Consider the following 21,156-nt stretch of genomic DNA (forward strand, 5'->3'; position numbering starts at 1 on the left):
ATAGCGTACGCGCGAATTGCTGCTTGCCATTTTAGCGGTGACCGAACACACATCCACCATCATCATAATAAATAATAGCGGTCGCCATGCTACTACTTCCATAACATACAGCCGTACTTTTGGCGGCATCCGTCGTATAAAAACGTAATTCGCCGATCAAATTCGTTTTTCAATTATGTTTTTTTCTTAGCTTTTACTAGCATTCTTTCTTATAGGGAGTGCTAATAATGCGTTTGCCATACTGGCCTGAGACAAGGCTCTGCTGTTTGTCCCAAACAAAAGTTTTCGCATGTTTAGCTGCGCTTCTTCTTTGTCTGATACATAAAGTGGTATTCGATTTGGCGTAGTCTAATACAACACCACGTGGAGCAGGCCCGTCTGAAAACAAGCCTTTCAGCTTTTTTGGTCTTTTTTGTATTATCATTGTATTTGCTTGTCCCTTTCCAATACAATTACTTGTATTGCTAAAACCTTTGCGCGTATCTTCATTTTATACTCCCTACGAGAGTCAAGCTTTGGGTGGTAGGCTCGAGTGCACATTACGACAACTACACTTGCAGTGACCGTTTGGTGAATGTGCTACAATTGGCAGTACGTAGCACCGCTGGATTTTCCTGCTGTTTCTGCGTTCGGTCTTGTCTTATTATGGACTACGACGCCAATACGTAAACATGATATTTCTATGTCTTATTTCGTTTTGTTGTCATTATCCTTGTTGTGTCTGCTCAAATACTTAAAGTTGGATAGGACGAGGAGAAAAGTGAACTCGTCTGTCAACTTCAATCATTATAACTTTACCAGAAGTGGCGATCTTCTATAGATACATGTATATTAGCATTGTATCTCGTATTGCAGGCTTAAGACGACATGATGTCACCCTCAGAGCAGTCAGATCAACGGACACATTATCAGTAGGTTTCTCCACACCTGCCTACTGAGGTCGCTTTGGTGAAGTGTAGTAGGGAAATGTAAGTATTTTCGAAGCGTTCAAAGAACTGTTCAGCTAAGGCATGATATCTAGCTGTGATGTCATTCTGAACCGTGATCAGTGGCTCGGACATTAATTAATGTTGTTAAGTTTATTTGACGCGGCCTTAAGTTACAACTGCTTTGATTGTTGATTGTGTCCCTCTTTTGATCCTACTGACCGTGCTAATACAATTGCCGTTGATCATATTCAAGTTTATGCAATTGTTAATTTGGCTGGTGACATGATTGTTTGTTGTTTTCCAGGCTTCTCTGTTGTGAACACATTGTGAACTTCATTTTTCAGTTTGTCATCCTCTACCTCGAAGTCCAGCAACAAATACTTTTTCCTGCTCTCTGTTCGGGCTATGATTTGATCATCAGTATCAACCCTACTAATATTCCGTTCGTTTTTGTTATTGTTATTACGTTTATCACTTGATGGAATTGTGTATCTTGTATTGTCATTATTGTACTCACCTTTGCTGCTTTGTACAGAGTGTGTATGTTGTCTTCGTTTCACTGGCTTTGTTATACATTGCTTAGTGACGTTATTATTGTTATCAATGGTAATGCTTGCTATATTGCTGTAACAATAGCTATAACGAAAGCCTGTCATTACTCTCATGATGATTCTTTTGTTGGTAATAATAGGCTAATAATACGGTGAATGGAAGTGATCCTGACACATCGATAGAGAAACAACAACTCTTATTATTACTAAATAGATCTAGCCAGCTATGCTTCATTATGTATAATATTGCTAGAATTTTAATAAATAGCTGTTTTTGTTATTCGTTTGTGTTTTGTTTAGTTTGCTGTCTGCTGTTTAGTCTGCTGAAATATTCAGCTGATCCGAGCTTAGTTTCTACTCGTATGGTTGCTCTGCCTGGCCAGTAGCTTTCTCTTCTGAAAATCTTCTGATTACTGCTATTGTTGATACCAATGTAACATCGAGCTAAAGTTTTCCTTATGCTATCTCGTTTTTCCATTTCATAGTGACTGATCCTGATCGTTCTTTTTGGGTAACCGATTAGTGGATCGTTTTGTATTGTTTCAATTGGTTGCATTTTTTTTTTTAGTAAGTTAAGAATTATAAAGCTAAGTTGCGTAACATTTTTTTATTTTTCTTGAATGATTACGTTCGGGGGAATTGTCGGAAAAATATTATTACTACGTTATATGCCAATTACGAAGTGTTACGTTGAATCGTTCTCAGATAGATGGCCAGGATAAGAAGAAGTCAGACCAAGTAACAAGTATAATGCTTATGAGTGTGTACTATTAGTAAGAGCACAAATAGAATTCTAGTAAATGTGTTAATCCTCCGAACGACCTGATCGGTTATATGCTGCCTTTGACAAGACCGCTAGTGGTTCTATGAGAAACGGTGGAAACACCTTCGGCGGTGCTTTAGAGAGGAATCTTTTTCTCCCTGCCTCTATGACTGTAGTTGCTATTGGTTCCAGCGACAGAAGTTTCGCTTGGCTAGCAAAACCTCAACCATTGTGAAGTCCGATGTCCGAGACATCAATACACCGCCTCAACCTGACTTGGTCCACAGAGATCGTTCGGTTCGGGGAGTCTGAATGTACATTCTTCTCATTTTGATCGCATATTTTCGAAATCAGCTACTTGTGGTCGTCAACAACAAATATTCTAGTAATGATTCCTTCGATAGCACTAACTATCGCTAAATATTGTCTATATAAATAGCAGTATTTGTGTTATTATGTCATTGGTTACCAGCGGAATTTACATGTATAATCTGTTCTAAATTATGCTATTTTGTTTTCGTTTTTAACGCAGTGCTGTTTTCGCAATGTACTCAACGCCTGTTAGTAATAATACTATATCGTGCTATATCGTAATGACAAGAGTTCGACTTGTTTGAATATCGTTCAATTGTCGTATTAAGCGATTCATTTTTAGCGTCCATGGCCTGCCCGATTTTTGCAAGGACCAGCTATATCCAATGACATTATACACGGTCCGCAGCGTATTGATAAACTGCTGATATGTAGTCGGTATATCAATGGCAGACAAATGCTGAAAACGGCAGCCCAATTCGGAGCAATGTTCCAGTTGTATTTTTCAATCCTTGCCTAATTTCCATAGTCACATACGCACTGGTAAAGAAGCCTTGATCCCAGCATGAAATATACTACTTTTACATCGATATCATCAGTGGTCTGTAAATATTTTCAAGGTGGACCTAGAACAGCGTGTCGGTGCGGTCGGAAGGTCAGTCATGCTACTGTTGTCGCAGGCTGTAATTGCCCTCACCGGCAGAGGCGAGCTGGCAACCGCCTGTTGGCTGATTAGTTGTTAGCTCGATTGCTGCTGTTTTTTTTGTGTGAAGCTCGTGAAGGCTGTTCCGGAGTGCTTCAGGAGGATCGTTTCGTATTTTCGAAATTGGTAATTGGGCACTTCCGATTGATCACGGCCCCACAGTTAATCACTAGCTATTCTGTCTTAGCGATCTACAACGTCAGTTCCTTTAAAACATATAGAAAGTAACTATGGGACATAAAATAACACGGACCACTTATGTTGTGTTTATCATTTAATCAAGACGATTGCTATTAATGATTTGTGCTATCCATTACTGTGCATCGACAAGCTCCTATTTGTCCTAGGACGATTGTGCTTCAGCTATCGAGTCCAGTGAGTTCGTCTGCATTTCGTACCTGATCAATTGCTTTTGCAGATCGTTTTACTGTAAATAGTTCGATTGGTTTCGGGTCATTCGCTTACGTCCCGCTTGCGTCTTGGTACAGTTTTATACAGCGATAGAGCTTGTTTTGTTGTTATTACCATCGTAGTAGCCCTCAACGTTGTGTACGACGAGTTGTTGTTGTCGTCTTGGTCGGCAACTCGCGAGATTCAATGCCACTATGTGATTATTGTTCCTCTCGGGTACGATTTGTTGCTGCGTATACCGCTCCGGCCGTCCCTGTGTCTCGCGGCACCGCAGTTGTAGTCATCGTGAAGTAGTAATGGTTGCACTAGAAGTAGAAGCATGCATAGATGCTGTCGTCGATATTGGTATCGATGCCGCTGTCGTGACAAAGACTGCGAGTTGCCTGCGAAAACGATACAGCCAATAAATGAAAAAAGGTGAAGAGAGAAAAAAGGGCTTTCGGTGGGGGCCAATAGAAGGCTGCCAAGTGGCGAGATCACAGACCACACACATGGCAAGGACCAGCGGGAAACCAACAAAAAAGAGAGCTAAACAAAGATAGAGAGCTCCTAGCAGAGTGAATCCTTATCGAAAGATAGGGCACGTTAACTACACACAATATCGCAGTAGATGGCAATGTTTAGTTTCGACAATGCCATATAACGTTCAGTCCGACCTTACGTTACTTCTACTTAGCTGTAGTACTCACGCAAACTAGCAGACCTGACTATTTTAAAGTCGTTCACATTCGGAAAGATTGCCGCAGTGTCACAATAGCACAGCAACAGTAGCACTGGCGGCAACCAATCACCACACGGATGAGGAAGCAGAGACTAGGTTCAGGAGAGCGTGAGCCTCGGTAGGGTCGAGTGCTAAGGCGTTGAAGTTTTTTGAGGACGAATCGGCGAAAAAAAGACCTACTACGAGCCTTAGCAGACATGTCGGCACTCGATGAGATGCGGGCCAGAGGAAGTGAGGGTGAAACATCCCAACGTTGGATTCGTGGACTTCGCTGCGTAGCAGCATTGGAAAAGTACATGGGTAAAGAAACAGCAGCAGCGAGGACTAAGAGCTGCTCGAATGTTACTGGAAAACAAGCCGATAGACGTGACTACAATGGGTCTGATGTGACGATAAGTGGCCTTCTGTCGGAGATGCACAAGGCAAAAGGCTAAGAAGTCTCCTAGAAGTTTTCTACCGTTTTTGCGTTCATCGTATCTCAGGTCTTTGGCAGCAGGTAGGAATCAAGGATCGCAGTAGCGCAATCAACCTTAACTGAGAAGGACAAAAGTCATTTTCCTCTAGTGGCTGTGCCACGACGGTTAGGCTGACGAGAATGATCCTGATCTTGATTATGGTGACCATGGCGATGCTGACAATGGTCTCCATAATAGCAAAGTGCCTCGCTTCCTCTGTCACTGGCGGTAGTTAAACAGCTTTCAGCATCGTAAAGATCTTTCGTGGCCCCTGCCGCGCTCGTTACCATTGCTAGTAATGGTAGCATTGCCGTTCTTACCGTAACGTACCCTGCTGCTGCTGTGGTAAATCAAAATTAATCCACCCAATTTGGTCGGTCGGCTAACCATCCTCCAGTCGTTGGCCCAGTAATTGTCATCTTTTTACTGCAAGCCGTAACGGTGCTTCCCACTTTACTTCATCGCACTCTCCAGTTGTGCCTAACTAAAAGCACTTGTTCACTAAAGCCTCTCCACTTCTGTGATCGTCCAATCTGACATTTCTGCGTTTCTATTTCTTGATTTTGTCGCTTTGCGCTGCTGCCGCTGCTATCCGAGGCAGCACAGTACGGCCGCGGCACCATCGTAGCTCAAGAAAGCCGAGATTTAAAGAAGTTGCTAACGAGCTAGCACTTCTGTGAAAAGGCTATCATTGTTTCTGCACATTTAACCGCAACGATGACTGCTACTGTTATTGCAGTCCTCTAAGTGAACGGCGTGAAGGCGGCGGTGGCAAGGGAATCACTGAAGCGGGGTCCGTTCGCCAAAGTAGCAAATGGCTTGTGGATGGAGGATGAATGATAAAATAGGGGCGCTTTAGAGGGCCGTGAGGCTAACTAAGGGTAAAAGAGGACGTCGAGAGTAAATGAGAGGAGCCTTAGCGAAGGCGCGGCCGATGTGTATGATGACTATGGCGAGGACAGCAGGAGGTTGAAGCAACCGTCTGTCGCTTCAATAGAGCCTCAGTATTGGAAATGAGAACGGATGCGTGAACTAAAGAAGCCAACAATGCCAGGAAAAACAGATTATAGATGTGAAACATGGCCCGCAAGACCCGAAGACCGGACTTTTGGGGAAATTCGGAGAAAGAGAAGAATACAGGGCTGGGGGTTCCGATGCTCGATGAATCGATAGTTGGACGAGAACCAGCGGCGGACAGAGCTGGCGGTAGTGGCGGCAGAGCTTGGAATCGAGGGAATCCACCTCCAAGCATCCTTGTCGCGCCATTCTATCTCCTATGCCGGAACGCGACTGCTGCAACGGCCGCTAATGGAAATAAACACGTTTAGTGGAGCTGCGACTAGGATTTAGAACATCGCAAGCAACTATCGCCTGAATCCCGCAGGCGGACCAAGGGGCCTGGAACTGATTCGTTATCATTCTGCATTATCATTGCTACAACATGCAGCATCGCGCCATCGCCGTGAAGCATATTGCAATATACTGCCGCTTCACAACAAGCAATCGAAGCGTATTCAGCCGCCGTTACGCAACTGCCGGTCCATAGAAAAGGGACTTTGTGCACACGCCATTCGCTAGTTTCTATATTAGGGCTCGCATGTTGCGCCGGCCTTACCGTTCCTGAGACGGTTTAAGGAATTGAAACGAGGAAGCGTAGTCAACGTGGAAGAAAACAGTGAGGCTGGAAGCCAAAATGAGTATTCGTGATAGCTAAGAAGTCGTTAGCTAGTCCTGATGCACACTAGTTGTGCTGTTATTGTGCCCGTACATATAAATACCAGCCGGACGATGACCTTAGACGACCAATCGGAAATGGCCTTCGAAAGGCTAATGTTGGTGTTTGTTCGCGGAACGAAATAGTACTGCTAAGAGAGCCGATAGAAGGTAGCGCAACTTACGAGCTCTCCATGTGCCTTGGGAGCGAAAAAAAGGATTCTTATTTTAGTTAATACAACCAAAACAAAATTAGGGTTAATTAAGATAATGCATTAAAGCTTAGGGATAGTTGAATGGGGAGAACAATTTGAAAGAAGAAGGGCGCTAATGATGTCTAATCCTCACTACCTAAGTTCTTCTCTCGTAATTAAGTGAAGCGGCTAATCTGTGCGGTTGACATTATGCAGATCACGTAGGGGGATTCGGGCTTCGCAGAAAGAGATTGCTAGAGAATGAATTTTTTGACAGTATGAAAAAGAGCAGTAAAAATAACCAGTGAAGGAATCACTGCAAATATTCAAGCGTTATTTTGAGCTATTACAGGCGGCAGATTTTAAAATTAAATATCTTTTAAACTAGTTGGGCTAATTATGAGTTTTAATAAGTGTTAAAACTGCTCTCTCATATCTTTGCAGACCCGCGCCAGTGCTCTAATAGTATCTGGATAATTCCTTATATATATCACATGTGCTATTTCTCTATCTATGGCTGCTCGAAGTAAATCGACAATGGGTATAATTGTCCACCAATCACCCTTTTTAGAACATAGGAAGCTCAGTAATCAAACAGACTTAGGAATAAGAAGAACTAAAGCTAACATTGGATATATTTTTTACTCGATCTAGGAAGTAATTGAGACCTGACAATGAGGCCTAGCATTGTCACCAAGTAACCAGACTAGGTGCTTTTGATCGCCGTACTAACGGTTCATGAATCTCTTGAGGAAGTCGAGATGGCTAACTGCCTTCCTTGTTTCATTTTCGCCAAATATCTCATAGCAGCAGATTGCCTGAAGTCCATTGCAGCTACATTTTCGTAGAGGGTAACGACATTTTCTTGCCTTGACCGTCTTCAGCTGGCGGTAAAGATTGAACCATGCCTCGTCCGCATGTTCCAGGCACGTTTTAATGTCGATTAAAGTTCTGCAAGTTGCTCGTAAGGACTTTCAATGAACCTGGAGTCAATTCACGGAGGTTACCGGTTTACAGTATTTGAGTCTTAATTCTGTGACACGACAGCTTTGATCGACGGAGTCCTTAAACTCAAAGCTCTGTTTTCATGAAAAGCTCCCTCGATTACGGCGATGCATGTTTGCCTTTCGGGTCTCGATATACCTTCGCCGGTTTTCAACACTCTAATCTCTGTTCTTGTAACGTTTGCATTATTCACGTACGGTGCTTTCGCTTAAGGCCTTTCTCCCTAATGTCTTCACTAGTCTTCGTTATGCAGCACTGTGGTCTTCAAGAAGCAAGAATTTAATCACTGAGCGTTAATTTTTGAGACTAAAAGGCCTTCTTCCTTCTAAACTCATGTCTCCTGGAGTAAACTCAACTGGTTTATGGCAAGCTTCGAAAAGACTGGAGGATTTAACAGCCAAATATTGTCTTATGGCGGTGTGTACTTCGAAAATGATTGCATTTCAAATCCGGCAAAGTCTGCCGGATTCGCTTGTAGCTAACAGTATTTATACCGCACAGAATTTAAATATGCTTGTTATAAGATGAAACACTAGAAACCCTACAATACATCTTACGAGTTGTTAATATCGTACGAGTTATTAGCACGGTGGACAACTAAGTGAAAATAGGACGTACCCTTGAGTTCGATAACGATCCCTCGTGTTCCTCCAATTGGGACGTTGTGCAGCGTTGTAGCAGCGCATGAATAAATGAATAAGTAAAAGGTGTCAGTCGTAGAAGACGTCAGTGGTTCGTCGGATTCGATGAGTCCTGCTGAGGCCACAGCACGAAATGATACCGGTTTAACACTGCGATGTATGCGGCATTTGTAGACATAAAACGCGTCACTGCGATTTGTTGTACTGCTAACGCGGCTTTTGGTTGTGACGCAAAGTTTGGAGAAAGAGTTGCAACAGAAGAAGGGTCTGCCAAGGCTTTGCAATATGGGTCTAGCGCAAAGTAACGAGTAGTTACGTGAACCACTCTGTTACGCGGGTCAACAAATGGGCAAGGACCAACGAATTCCGTCGATTGCTTTGTTCATCGTTCGACGATTTCGATCCATGACAAAACTGGTTGCAACGTTACCACCAGGGTGCCGATTTCGCCAGTAGAAATGGATGCGGCAAAGAGGTTCGAAACGGTAGAAAAGCAGCGAAATTATTGGCAAATTAATTTCGATACGACAGAAGATAAGATGTCGCGCGTTACTAGTTGCCCTTGATTTGACGTTTGCGTAGCGAGGAATCGAGTTGTTAGTTTTTTTTTTTCAATCGTCCCGTGTTTTTTCTATTTGAGATTTGTTTTTGGGGAGTTCGATTTTGACACAGGAGACCACGGCGTACGCGGTTGGTTTTTAGACGAAGAGATAGCACTGCACAGGATGAAGTATCGTAGCCATCTTCAATTGACGAAAGGAACATCCACTAATCATCAGCCTATCACGCATCATATTGTCTATTAGACGATTTTCTTGTCGGAAACTTAAGGAGAATAGATTAAGTTAGTTTAGACGTTATTTTTTCCGCATAACATAGTTGCCGCATAGTCTTCCCGCCGTCTGGTCGTTTCTATCAGATTATTCGATTGCACAATGATGTCTAGAACCGGTACAACAAATATTTCCATTTTGAAGTGGAGTTTAACTATTATCAACATCAGTCTATCATCGCGTATGCCAATTCATGACCGCGCATTTTCAAACTGACTCGTTTCCACGATACCCGTCGAAGATGACTGCTGGTTTCGTGCGCAAGCTTTTTTAGCGGGCAGCGATTAGTTAGCGATACGTTGATATGTTGGTAACTTGTCGGTCCATTAGTTGTTTGGTAATAAGCGGCAAGGTTTGGGTACTAATGCTTGACATGGCGGACGATTTGTGAGGTGTAGTTGCGCAGAACTTTTTCTACTTTTCCTGGCCATCTGGTGAACTCTTTGCTTGGTAGGCACTCAATTATCTATTCATTTAGTTAGTCCTACTGCCTTCTCTGTTGTGTCGGTTTGTGATTAGCGCCAAGACCACGCATAATTCGTTTTCTGCCTTCCTGAAGTGAATCTTACTATTACTATGGATCATAGCAGTGGTGGAAGTGGCGTTTATTTGCTGGAAAATAACGAGGAAACTCCTGAGCCCACTTGCTGAAGGAAGGAGGACGCCTGATTAGGGAGTCCGGCACCGCAAACAGCTGCGGCCGAGTAGCGTCTCATGTTGGCTCGACTGAAAACGATACAGAACAATCACGAAATGAAGACAACAAAAATCGGTAATGATTCAATGCTCATTGAGTAATCAATACGTTTGCATAGCGTAACGATCAAAGAACAGTAATCATAATAGGGTAATTATTTATAGATATATTAGACTGTGGAAACCGTTGGGAGTAAAAAAAATTAATTTTGAAAAGTAGCCCACCATAAACCCGATAGCTGCTTCATCACAGCTTCCTTAGCTAATCAGCGATCTATATATAATACAGTTACCAGCCCTGAGTTAATTATACAACGTTTTAGCCCCTCATCTCACCCGTTTACTAAGGTTATTATGAGGTGGCCGATGCTGAATTTCGAATTGCGCGTAGCTGGCAGATCCGCACACCGAAATTCCTCGAATCCTTTCGAACGGATAATATTATATTAAGGTGACCCTAACAGTAATGCCGTTCAAGTAACACGCCTCCTCATACGAATCCGTTAAATATATTGATTACGTTGTTTCGAAACAAATGTCGCAATTCTGCACGCTATTCGAGTTGATCGTTACGATCGCCAGTGTATATAAATATATTTTGGTTATACCACAGTTGCCCCTTCAGGTTCTCCAGGCCTACCGAATAGCTCAAGTGACCTTTATTTTGTCAAGAGAGACTACGATAGAACAGTATTTAACGATTTTTGCCGCAGTGCAGTTTGCACTATTTTCAACGATCATAACAACCTGTTTTTTACGTTTAGACATTTTTCAAGACCCAGAAATGAACGCTAACGAAATGCGTACTCTAAAGAAATAAACAAATTCAAATATCTTTTCGACCCGGAAATGTGGGGCGTGGTCATTGAGCGTATTGATACTGTTAGTATGCAGGCGGAACGAAAAATAGGTCATTTTTATAATCCTTGGGGTGTTGTTCAGTGGCCCACACGAACCACCTTACCGTATTCAATCCTCCTCTGTGCTTCTTAATTGCAAAGCTGACTGCTCACATAATCGACTTTGTTGATAGTATGGTTTAGGTTTTGCTGAATTAGACAACACAAACCCTGTATATAGATTATAGCTCGCAATTAAACATGAATTCGTAGTTGTCGATTGCGGCCATATTGCGAAAGTCCAGTGCGACGTTTCAGCATCAAGCATACAATGTCAAGTCACACTGGTAGTCCTTTTTGTTTCGAATATTAATAGGATATAATGTATAATAATAATAACTTGAATCGTATCCCAATACATAGAGGAACAGTTAAGGAACGATCAGTTGTTGTGACATTAAAAAATAGCGCAAATCTTACTAGATGTTTAGTCAACCAAAAGAACGATCTCGGTTACTCTAGTGTATCTTGGTATTTGGCTCTATAGCATAGATTCCCCATCGACGAACTAAGCAAATAAAGAGGTTACTTTTTCTTCACCACATCTCTTCGTTTTGCTCTACTTTTCGAGGACGACTTCTTTTTGGCCCGAATTTGATAAATAAGCAAAGGGATAATATTAAGAGGATCTGGTACTTGGCGAATGTTTGTGGCAAAAACCGTTGAATCCAGGGATAAATATTTCACAGAACTTTGCTTCTCGTAGGCGCTGTAGCAATCGTGCAATTGCCTCTGATATTTATCGGCAAATTTCGAATCAAACGCATCGCTCAGGGGGTTCGAATAATTTCGAAAGGGCAGGATAACATCCGATGGCCCACGCTTAGGGTTTGAAAGAATTGAATATAAGGAGAATGATACCTTGGAGATGGCCCACATGATATTGATGCTTGCCATCACATCATGCTAGCTTCTAGCCCTCTAGCAGAGGTGAAACTTTGGCGATTTACTTTGTCGTATTCACGTAATTCAGTTACTTAAAGTTATGAAGATGCATACGTTTCTCTTAATTGACAAGCTTAGCTTACAATTGACAACCAAGCCAGCACTGAAGCGCGAAGTTCGCGACGTACTCGAAACCGAAGTGTTACATCAGAAAATTATGAAACTTCACCCTGCATGCATGTGGCAAGAGGCGGACATCTGTTGGCGCTTCGTAGGTTGTTGGGCAAAAGTCAACGACAATTAAGCACAAATAGCATAACACTAATTGCAACTGTTGTTTTGCCTTAATTTGCTCCTCACTTTGGCCCTTCCCATTCGTGATAGTGGTGAACTCATGATAACTCAAGCATTCTATTCGTTGGTGGCAACGTTTGTATTATCCTATGCATTTGTTTAAATAACAGTTTCCAGCGAATGGAGGCAGATCAAAAGAGGTTAAACATGCTCTTTATTTAAAAAAATGTAGCTTTTCGACACGCGTTTTCGACTGAACATAATGAATATTATGGTATGTTGACAAGAAGACACGGGTATTTACGCGAGTCCAACCTTTTCGTTGAAACAGCCCTGCCCTATGACACTGTTTTCGGGGCTGAAAAAAGCTGTGCCTTCTTTTTGAATATATCTACGCTCCGCGAATATCCCAGGCCCACTTTGTAGATTGTACATGGTTGCGCATTTACGGAATCCGTATCGCTTTGAGTATTTGCTATGCAGCGCAAGTCGTTTTCTCGGCAGAGTGCGATTTCTAAGACGATCTAAGCTGCTTCGCTGAGTCCCGCTGTCCGCAATGAAATGCGACATTCTTTGCTCTGTATATATATATATATGTATATATATAAAGGCCACGTGTAACTTATGTATTTTCCTGTTCAGGCAAATGGAGCCAAAGTCACTGTCTGCCAAGTCAACACTTTGATGGGAGAAGGAAGTATTTCCGAGCGTGTTGGTTTGGAGTAAGCAAAGCTAGAGCAGCAGCTTAACGGTACACGTATCGAAGGTACTGGCCGAGACAAAGAAGGAGGGAAAGAACGCAAAATTGGATTGCAATTTCTCCCATATATCATCGTGGTATCTGTTGCGGCTGGCGGTGAGTTGGCTGCAGTACAGTGTGAGGCTTAACGCAGGTCGAAAAAAGCTGCTGGTAGTTTAGGGTCTACCGCTTGAGGTCGGGCAAGGCCGGCTCAGCGAACGCTGTCAGCCAAAGCAAGCCATGGCTAGCTATACCTCTCTAAGAAGACTTACGTGCGTTGCCCGGAAAGTCCCCGGGAATTTGGGCCATGCAGACCCCCCCCCCCCCCCAGTATAACTGATCCCGCCATCTTGTAAACCCAAAACCCTGTTTCGTAGGGACAAGGCCCTTTAGATATGTCGCGTCAACGCTGACGGCCGTCTCTATCATCTTGGTTCTACGAGAAAGACATAGTAGTGCCAGCACTGTCCATATTCCAAACACAGAAAGGCATCAAGCGGGGCACGTACGAGGAACGGGACTAAGCGTTCAGCGAAGGGAAGATGGCCCAACAAAAATAACACAATCAGTTACAAGTAGTGACAGGATCAGTCAAAGATGGGCCAATCGTTGACTTAGTGGCGGGAGGTACGCTCAGTGAACACCCACAAATGCGGCCAGACGAAAAAGCCACCACATGGCAAGATATTGCGTTTCCTACACAAACTTATTGTAGTCAATTACAATAGCTCAGCCTGGTACAGACGCCAACAATTAAAGGTAGCGTATTTAGAGAAAACGCTCTTATAAGGTAAGTGGTATACTATGTGCAGACTGGCTGAGTTCTCTTAGGATTAACATATGTGTGTGTGTGTACTTCGAGTAACAGACGAATCGTATAGACCAGAGGCAAGGACACTTGCTAAACATATTAGATAATGAACAACGTTCATATAAGGTCATAATTCTTCTTTGCTCGCTGGCGTCCGTCGCTGTTTCTTCCTAGAATAATAAATTCATATCGATACGCTTGGAGCAAACTATCGCGCTCGATATTGAACCCTCCTCGCCACTCAGCTCCACTCTCTTATCTACAAAGGCTCGGAAGGAACGCTGGTGATCAGCGTACTAAAACGCTGCCAGAGAAACCGTCAACTTCGAGGGGAACGGAAGAGAAAAATATTCCGTGTAGCTAATGAATTAAAGGGTAGCGACAATATCGTATGGCTACACAGCGAAAAGAAAAGTGCTACTAAAATCATATTTTACACAAATCTAACGAGGCGGAACATCGACAAGGCCCTTTTCTGGGGCCTTTTTCTATAATGGTAAAAACATCCGGAGCAAGTGGTGTAAGTGCCTTCCAAATTACGTCCCCATGTCGCCCTGCCAGACGCTTGCTTCACGATACCTACCCACAGATGGCAAGCATGTACTGCTCCGAAAGATGATCTGGAACAGCAGTGCGGTGGACTCGGGCAGCGCCTCGACCTACTGAGCAGATAGCAGTCGCCAGAGCAGACCTTTCGGTAGCAAGTGAACGGGAACGAGCTTCGAACCGGTCCAATAAATAAGCACGAGCACAACGACTGCGCCATCGTTACTATTGTCCCTGTCTATCAGTTCGAGGTAAAAGTGCTGCTGCAGCAGACAGCCATCAAATTCATCGCGAAACCGTTTTTAGAAGCTCGCGGCATGTGTGCCAAAAAGTGACTTTCAAAACTAGCTTGCATTCGTCGGAAATTACACACCTTTCCTCTTCAACGTCTCGTCTGATTGCTACCCCTACAAGGTGGTAACTGTAGCGGCGATGCTTGGGGGACCTTGGGTATACTCGTCACTGCCGATATGTTCGCCATTAATATATCACGGGTATTTTAGCCCTCGTTTGGTCTTTTGCGGCGTTACTTTAGCGATTTTTTTGAATCGACGCTAATAGCGATTGTCATAGCCCTATGATCTGCTGCTGCGGTGGCTCCGTTCAATTTGATCAGGATCTGACAAGGACGCTCACGAGGCAAGTGTAAACAGCCGATTAATGCCCGATTCCTCTATTAGTACTCGAATCGGCTGTTTAGTAATGATAATTTAACCCTGTCGTTAAAGGGTAACTATGCAGAGATGAACGAAGACAAATTTCGGGAGACGAAAAGGGCAGCAAAAAGGAGTATCAAACCGTCTACGTACGAATAAAAGGAAGAGCGTACATCGTGCATAAGTGGGTATGTAAATTAATTCTATTTTGCACAATAGAAAAACTTTCGCTACGTGTCTGCGTATTAGAATATACTTCTTCAACTAATTGTATCCTCATTAAATGCAAACAACGATTTGTGCAGAAGAAGCTCGTCCGACCTGCAGAGTAATATGCAAATTACACAATGTGAAGAGATTAAACTTTAACATTGTTGACCGTTTTGCATGTGTTTGGCTAGATGTTATATAGATACCGGCATACGTGAGGGCCAACTAACAGGAACAGAGGTAGACATTGCCGACTGATAAGATTAGATGCTAAGCTTACGTATTACGAACGCAGCAGTTCGTAGTTGGCGACCGGTGATATGATACAGCTTTAAATATCTGTCTTCGACAATCTATGCAGATAACTCTGACTTAAAAGTCTGTCGATAGCATTTCCGAGAACCCCAGCTAATGCCAACTACTAGATATATATATGTATTAGTTGTACGTATTGAGTGATCTTCGACGTTGTAAAACTGACGGTAATTTGAAGTAACTTATTTCAATGTTACAGCCAACCGATTTTTACCTTTTTGCTGCCCGCTTTGACAGGAAATGAGCGAAACAGCTGGCATTTCACAGGATCTTATAGTTTGGCTTTAGACAACGAATGTGATGTGCATCATGATACAGAGTCGCTATCTAGCTAGGGACACAGTTATCGCTAGCGCCTAAATAGTAGCTTCAGTAAGCATTTTAAGTACTTGCTGATGTATCTATAGATTTCTGTAATCATCTAGCGTTACGATAAACAAGAGCGATTAATATGGTCAACAGTGGCAATAGCGAAAGGTTAGTTGGTAAAAGAAAAATCTTTCTTTTTCATTAAGGTAATGCCTAGCACATCTTAACTGAAGGCTGATCAGGACCTCCTTTCACGAGCAAAGGCCCACTCCAGCCATACCCGCCCATCAGCCGTTGACAACTAATTCCGTGCGCACGGAGGGCTTAGTGTGGCGGGTCTTCGTTTAGCTGCTTACCTTATACCTGCGTATAAGGCGTATAAAAACTGCACATAATGAGACGAGATTAAAATAGGCTGGTCGCCACTCTGTGGGCAAATGCGATGCATGGCCTTTCTGCTGCACACGCTGACGCTAGCTCATTCAGCGCTATTACCACCATCGTAACAGATTCGCAAAAGACACTACCGAGGCTGCGCAAAACTACATACTAAGCTAAGTAGTGTGATAAGTTTTGCGTCCGCCCTTTGATGCCCATCACGTTTCGTTGTATGCAGCAGTAACGATAATATCCATAGTTTTTTGTAGAACTTCGAAAAATCTAAAAAGTATTACCTCTTCTAATCTTTATAGCGATATATTAAAGTGGTGTATCTCTAATCACGATACAGACTGTTACAGTCATAGCAACAGTCATCAATAGTCAGCCAGCAATCAGCAGTAGCTGGCTTCCACCGTCGAACGTCAGAACAAATGGGCCATAAAGTTGGCCTCCTTTGAACAACCAATGTTCCTACTCTATTTAGATTAGAGCATATAATCAGCCTTTTGTTTCTGAGGTCAGAGGAGGAATGGCTTGCAGGGTAGTGCATGCGAGTGCAAACATACAAACGCACGAAACGAGCGGACCTCTATACTTCTCCCGAAGGCTACTATCTTGTTATCGATGCGTGCTCTTGATGTAAGGAAAGACCTGGATGATTGTATGTTGGCTTTTCAAGACGACACCTGTTCAGTAGCGCAGATTCGTATCGACTTGTTACGAAATCTGAACATCGTTTCCGCAAAAGACAGGCACGACAGTTGCCTATCTGGCACAGGAAAAGCGCCTGGGACAGTTTTATATTATTATTATACGTTATTTGTAAGAGAAATCGGTATGGATCTATCGATTTTACGCTCCGTTCTTTAGAGAACGAACGCGTTCACTTCAGTCTTAAAGATTAACTTTAGGGAAAAATGCCAACGTGGATCTTACTTCCTTCCAATCGTTATAGGAGAGCTTCGATTTGTATATGTCGCAAACTGCTTACATCTGTTAGTATCCAAAACTTTCCTATTCCTTTTGAAATAGGCAAGAGCTTTCATTCATAAGAGATTTTGCTGAAGTGGATGAATTTAGTCCCACTAAATCAAGTGTATAAAATCAGGTAGTGTACGCTAGATCCTCAAACGACCCCAAAATCTCACCATTGAATTTTTACCTTCAACTATTAAATAGGAATTCCGATACAGGAAAAAAGCCTCCATGTTTTTTAATAGTCGATAGTAGTCGTCTATGCCAGTGGACAGATAGCCAATACGAGATCGTGTAGGTCCTTAATAAAGTGTAATACAACGTCTTTTAACCAAATGCTAGCAAAGGCAATTTCACTAACATTGATTTTGCCTTTAGAGTATACTGCATAATATCGTGAAAAGCCATGATAAGTTGCAGCACATGAAAAATAGGAGAAAATAATTTAGCACGCAGTCAGAGTATTCATTTTATATATACGTGCACTTGTGTGGCCTTGAATTGAGTTTACGAAGACTGCATATATATTCAGAGTAATAAATAACTGAGTGTAAATGAAAACACCAACCATTAGTAGTTCATCGAGCTTAACAAGGGTACACTGTAGCGGTGGCTAGCTGCCGTTATATGCAGGTACATGCTCTCGCAGTCCTCCGAGGAGCAACCTATTCATCGGTCTTGATATATCATAGTAATATAATCCATTTAAAATCCTTTTCGGAAAGGATTACGCTCGATTTAAATCGCAGAGGTAATCTATATCGGAGGCCTAAGTCCTAACTTTTCATTGCGAACCTAGTCAGCTTGGCTCGGATCACCATAAACGAGCCAGGCTCGAATTCCCTACTACAGCAGCTTAACGTTGGCTATTATTCGTTGGTTTGCTTTAATATATACAGATATAATAGGATAATGATATACTACCCGAATCTGCTGGCAGATATAATAAGCAGTATTATATATACGTGTACAGGGTTTTTTTTGCTGCACCTTTTCCTTCGTGTCTCCCGTCCCGAACAAATGCTTTACCCGAAAGAGCTGGTGCTTCAGATGAACGAGAGAATTGAGCACAATGTTGTAGAGTCAGTAGATCTATTATGCAAGCGACCATGGTTGGTTGAGAGCTTTCGTTTCTTCGGGGATCGGTCCACAGAAAAAGGGGGTACTGGGAGCTGACGCCGGTTGGAACTAGAAGCTGTAGCCACCAAGCTGCGATCTCTTACGGGTGGCGGCCACGCTTGAAGGGAACACGGAGTAGAATTAGACGAGTCAGACCCGGCAGAGTACACAGACCGCGGCAGCCAGTCGAAATGGCATAAATGGTGTGCATTATTAACACCCGAGTCTTCCTTTCCCAGCTGCTGTTTTCACCAAGTTGGGCTTTATCGCTTGGCAGCTCGCTGCATTCGCTTCCTTCACCTTTCTGTGCCGATCGTTCAGGCTTCCTTTCTCTTACGCTCTCTCAGCGCCCGTCTATCGCCGTGAAGATGGCAAAATACTAGGGGCAGCTATGCGGCTGCGCTCGCGGTGGTTGCCGATCGTTCCATTGTTTGCTTTCAACTACGACCAATGCTGCCATTACTACTATTGCTGCTGCTCGGATCAGGAGTTCGATCAGCAGATTTGGTAGCGGGAGATTGATATACTGACAGATTGCAAATACGCGGAGATAGGCAGCTAGTGCTACTTCATAAAAGGGCAACTCGTTTTTAACGAGTCGTTTATTAATTTGTAGTAATCTTTTATCATCATGCGCTGGCTAGCACTCAGGGATGTCAGTGCTTAGTGACGTCATTCATCGTTCGCTACTTATCGCTACGTGGTCACGCGTCAAATGTCATACGGCGTTTGTTTCTTCTCCGGCAATCCATCGCGCATCACGCGTTGCTCTGGGGCCGGGTTGTCAAAATCCGGTTGGGTCGGTCGATGATAAGCTGACTGGCTACCGCACACAGAATGACATCATCACCAGATACACTTTGAGCACGTACTCCACGATCCCATTATTTAGGCTAATTGATCTATGGGTCAACAGTGGGCAGGGGAAAAGCAGCAGATTCTCATTTTCCTTCTTTTTCATCGTTCTTTTTTTTGTTCGCACTATTATCCCATCTTATAACGTAGCGTAGTTGTCACTGTTAGCACAAGACCAGCCACGCTTTCTCACATATTGATACCACTTGCTTTTATCAGCACTGGTGGGCGTACCTTTCCGTTATCACCATATAATCTCTATGTCATGTGTCATAATTATTATCATGCATAATCGTCACCCCACAACACTTCAAATTGCGTATCCACATTGCATTTGGGACAACGAGCGCTTCTCTAGTGCCCTGTGGTGATAGTATCCTATCAGCATGTGTTGCTTTTATGGCTCGTTAACTGACACACGTCAACACAAATTCACATTTCCCTTATATTTTCACTCTGCAGCTGCAGCGTGCCATCTGCGGGTTGGCGCAACTGTCACTCACAACTGTATTCTCTGTCGCAGTCGTCATAATTATCCTCCATCTATTTTCTATAATGTTGTTGGCGTGCGGTGGCCGCGAGGCCCGGCGGCCGTGGCCGTACCAGCCACCGCTCGGGCCCGCGCCCACCCAGATTAAACTGTCTAGCTAACAATTGTTCCACTCCGGCTAGTCACGGCCACGGGGGCAGCCATGTTGTACGGTGGCGCCACCTACGCCGTTTTGACCCTCTCCTTTAACTCGAGAGAGGTCTCCTTCACCTCCATTTTGCCGGCAGGCAGCAAATGGAGTCGTTCTAACTAACTCCACCCGCTGACTGGTAAGAGGAATTTACTGGAAGCTAGAAAAGACAGGCAGGTTGATTCAGTTGGTTGGTTATTGGTATTATCAATACTGTCAAGGTGTGTTAGTGCTAGCCCTCTGTATATTATCCGTTCTATTTCTGCGAGAGGCAATCATATAATTCCATAGTTGCCGGTTCAGTCGTCTACTACTATTACCCGTTTACCTGCTGGCCCAGTTTTTCCTTGGGATGCACCTAAAGTATCTTCCCTTTCCCTTCCGCGCAGCGACAGGAAAAAGGCATGATCCACCTGAACCCACCTGGTGGTGGTGGTCTTCTTTCAGCTCTTAACGCCTCTCTCCCCAGGGAAGTCTCCCGTATCCTTCGAACCCCCTTTCCCCTCCCCCCAGAAAATCCCCAAAGCTCAACAACTGCAGCTGTCTGGCGGCGCAGAGCTCCTGGCTCTAGTAACTCTCACAGTTCGCCCGGCAGCTGGGCACAAGCTGTCACCGGCCGACTTCCTCCAACATACATGTTGAATGCTCCAGCGGGTCATTGAATTCTGATAGGGTGCATAGCTGGGTCCTTTCATGGCCGGATAAGCCACGACTGCCCAGTTCTATTCCTAACTACTTCATCTTCTACCGTAGCCATAAGCACCATCGCCGCAGCTATCTACTGTCTCTTAGTTCTCTACCCGATTGCGGTCCCTTATTGAGGAAGGCATCGTTATAGAGGGAAAAAAAAATGGTACAAAAAGAGGATGACAAGAATAAGTCTGCGACCAGAGGCAGCACCCGTAGAAGCTGAGTCTGCCCACCTGACCTGCCCTTGCTGTCAGAGGACAGAGCAGGACGTACCATGAGCATAGCGAAACACGAAACACATGCACGACGGGTATCTTGGGCTATTTCTAAGAAGCAGGTGGTTTTACTGTCCACCTGACACCTTATAGACAAATTGCATGCTCGAACTGCGTATAACGCAGCATGGACAATTTGCATGTTGTCACTAGATACGGCTGTATAAAAATACACAACTTCCACTGATATACTAGTATGCATTGAACGACAACAACAAACGTTGTTGTAGCTGATACTACGTAGGAACCCCATGTAGATACCCCATACTGTGCGTTAACGTTAAACATTTTAATTATTTGACCTAATGTTAGTCCAGGTGTTCTCTTTTGACTGCCATTCCACTGTATGCCGTTACGCACGTATATATATCCGATAAGATTGTACTGCAAGTTACGATGATTTGATCACTACACGTTTCGCCGATGTATGGTTATGCAAAGTCACGTAATAACATCCCTGGTTTAATAAGACGATAATTACAGTCTAACTCGCTTGCTTGCTTTTCCTTTTTCTCTTGTCCTATGCCTTAAAGGATAGGGCATCGAAGAGTATGGACGAGAGCTATCTTTCTTAGTCAGTCGCTCCTTTT

At 43.6% G+C, this 21,156-nt stretch overlaps 1 protein-coding gene and 1 long non-coding RNA gene across 2 annotated transcripts in view; one reads left to right on the forward strand and one right to left on the reverse strand.

Annotated features, from left to right (window-relative positions):
* LOC111259143 (uncharacterized) overlaps positions 1 to 21,156 on the forward strand; it is a 47,785-nt gene that overhangs the window by 7,806 nt on the left and 18,823 nt on the right. Inside the window, exons 3-4 of the long non-coding RNA XR_002679440.2 lie at positions 856 to 968; positions 9,751 to 10,003. This is a non-coding gene — a long non-coding RNA (uncharacterized LOC111259143). The remainder of the gene's footprint in view (positions 1 to 855; positions 969 to 9,750; positions 10,004 to 21,156) is intronic.
* The window catches only part of bma (SCY1-like protein bma), a 90,299-nt gene continuing 71,211 nt past the window's right edge, over positions 2,069 to 21,156 (reverse strand). Inside the window, exons 15-16 of the mRNA XM_086967743.1 lie at positions 8,376 to 9,957; positions 2,069 to 4,052 (exon numbers count right to left, since the gene is read on the reverse strand). Of these exons, the coding sequence (XP_086823869.1) occupies positions 9,837 to 9,957 (121 nt within the window). The 3' untranslated portion in view covers positions 2,069 to 4,052; positions 8,376 to 9,836. The remainder of the gene's footprint in view (positions 4,053 to 8,375; positions 9,958 to 21,156) is intronic.

Source organism: Varroa jacobsoni, unplaced genomic scaffold, assembly GCF_002532875.2.
Source record: "Varroa jacobsoni isolate VJ856 unplaced genomic scaffold, vjacob_1.0 scaffold_298, whole genome shotgun sequence".
In the NCBI taxonomy this organism is placed as follows: Eukaryota; Metazoa; Arthropoda; class Arachnida; order Mesostigmata; family Varroidae; genus Varroa; species Varroa jacobsoni.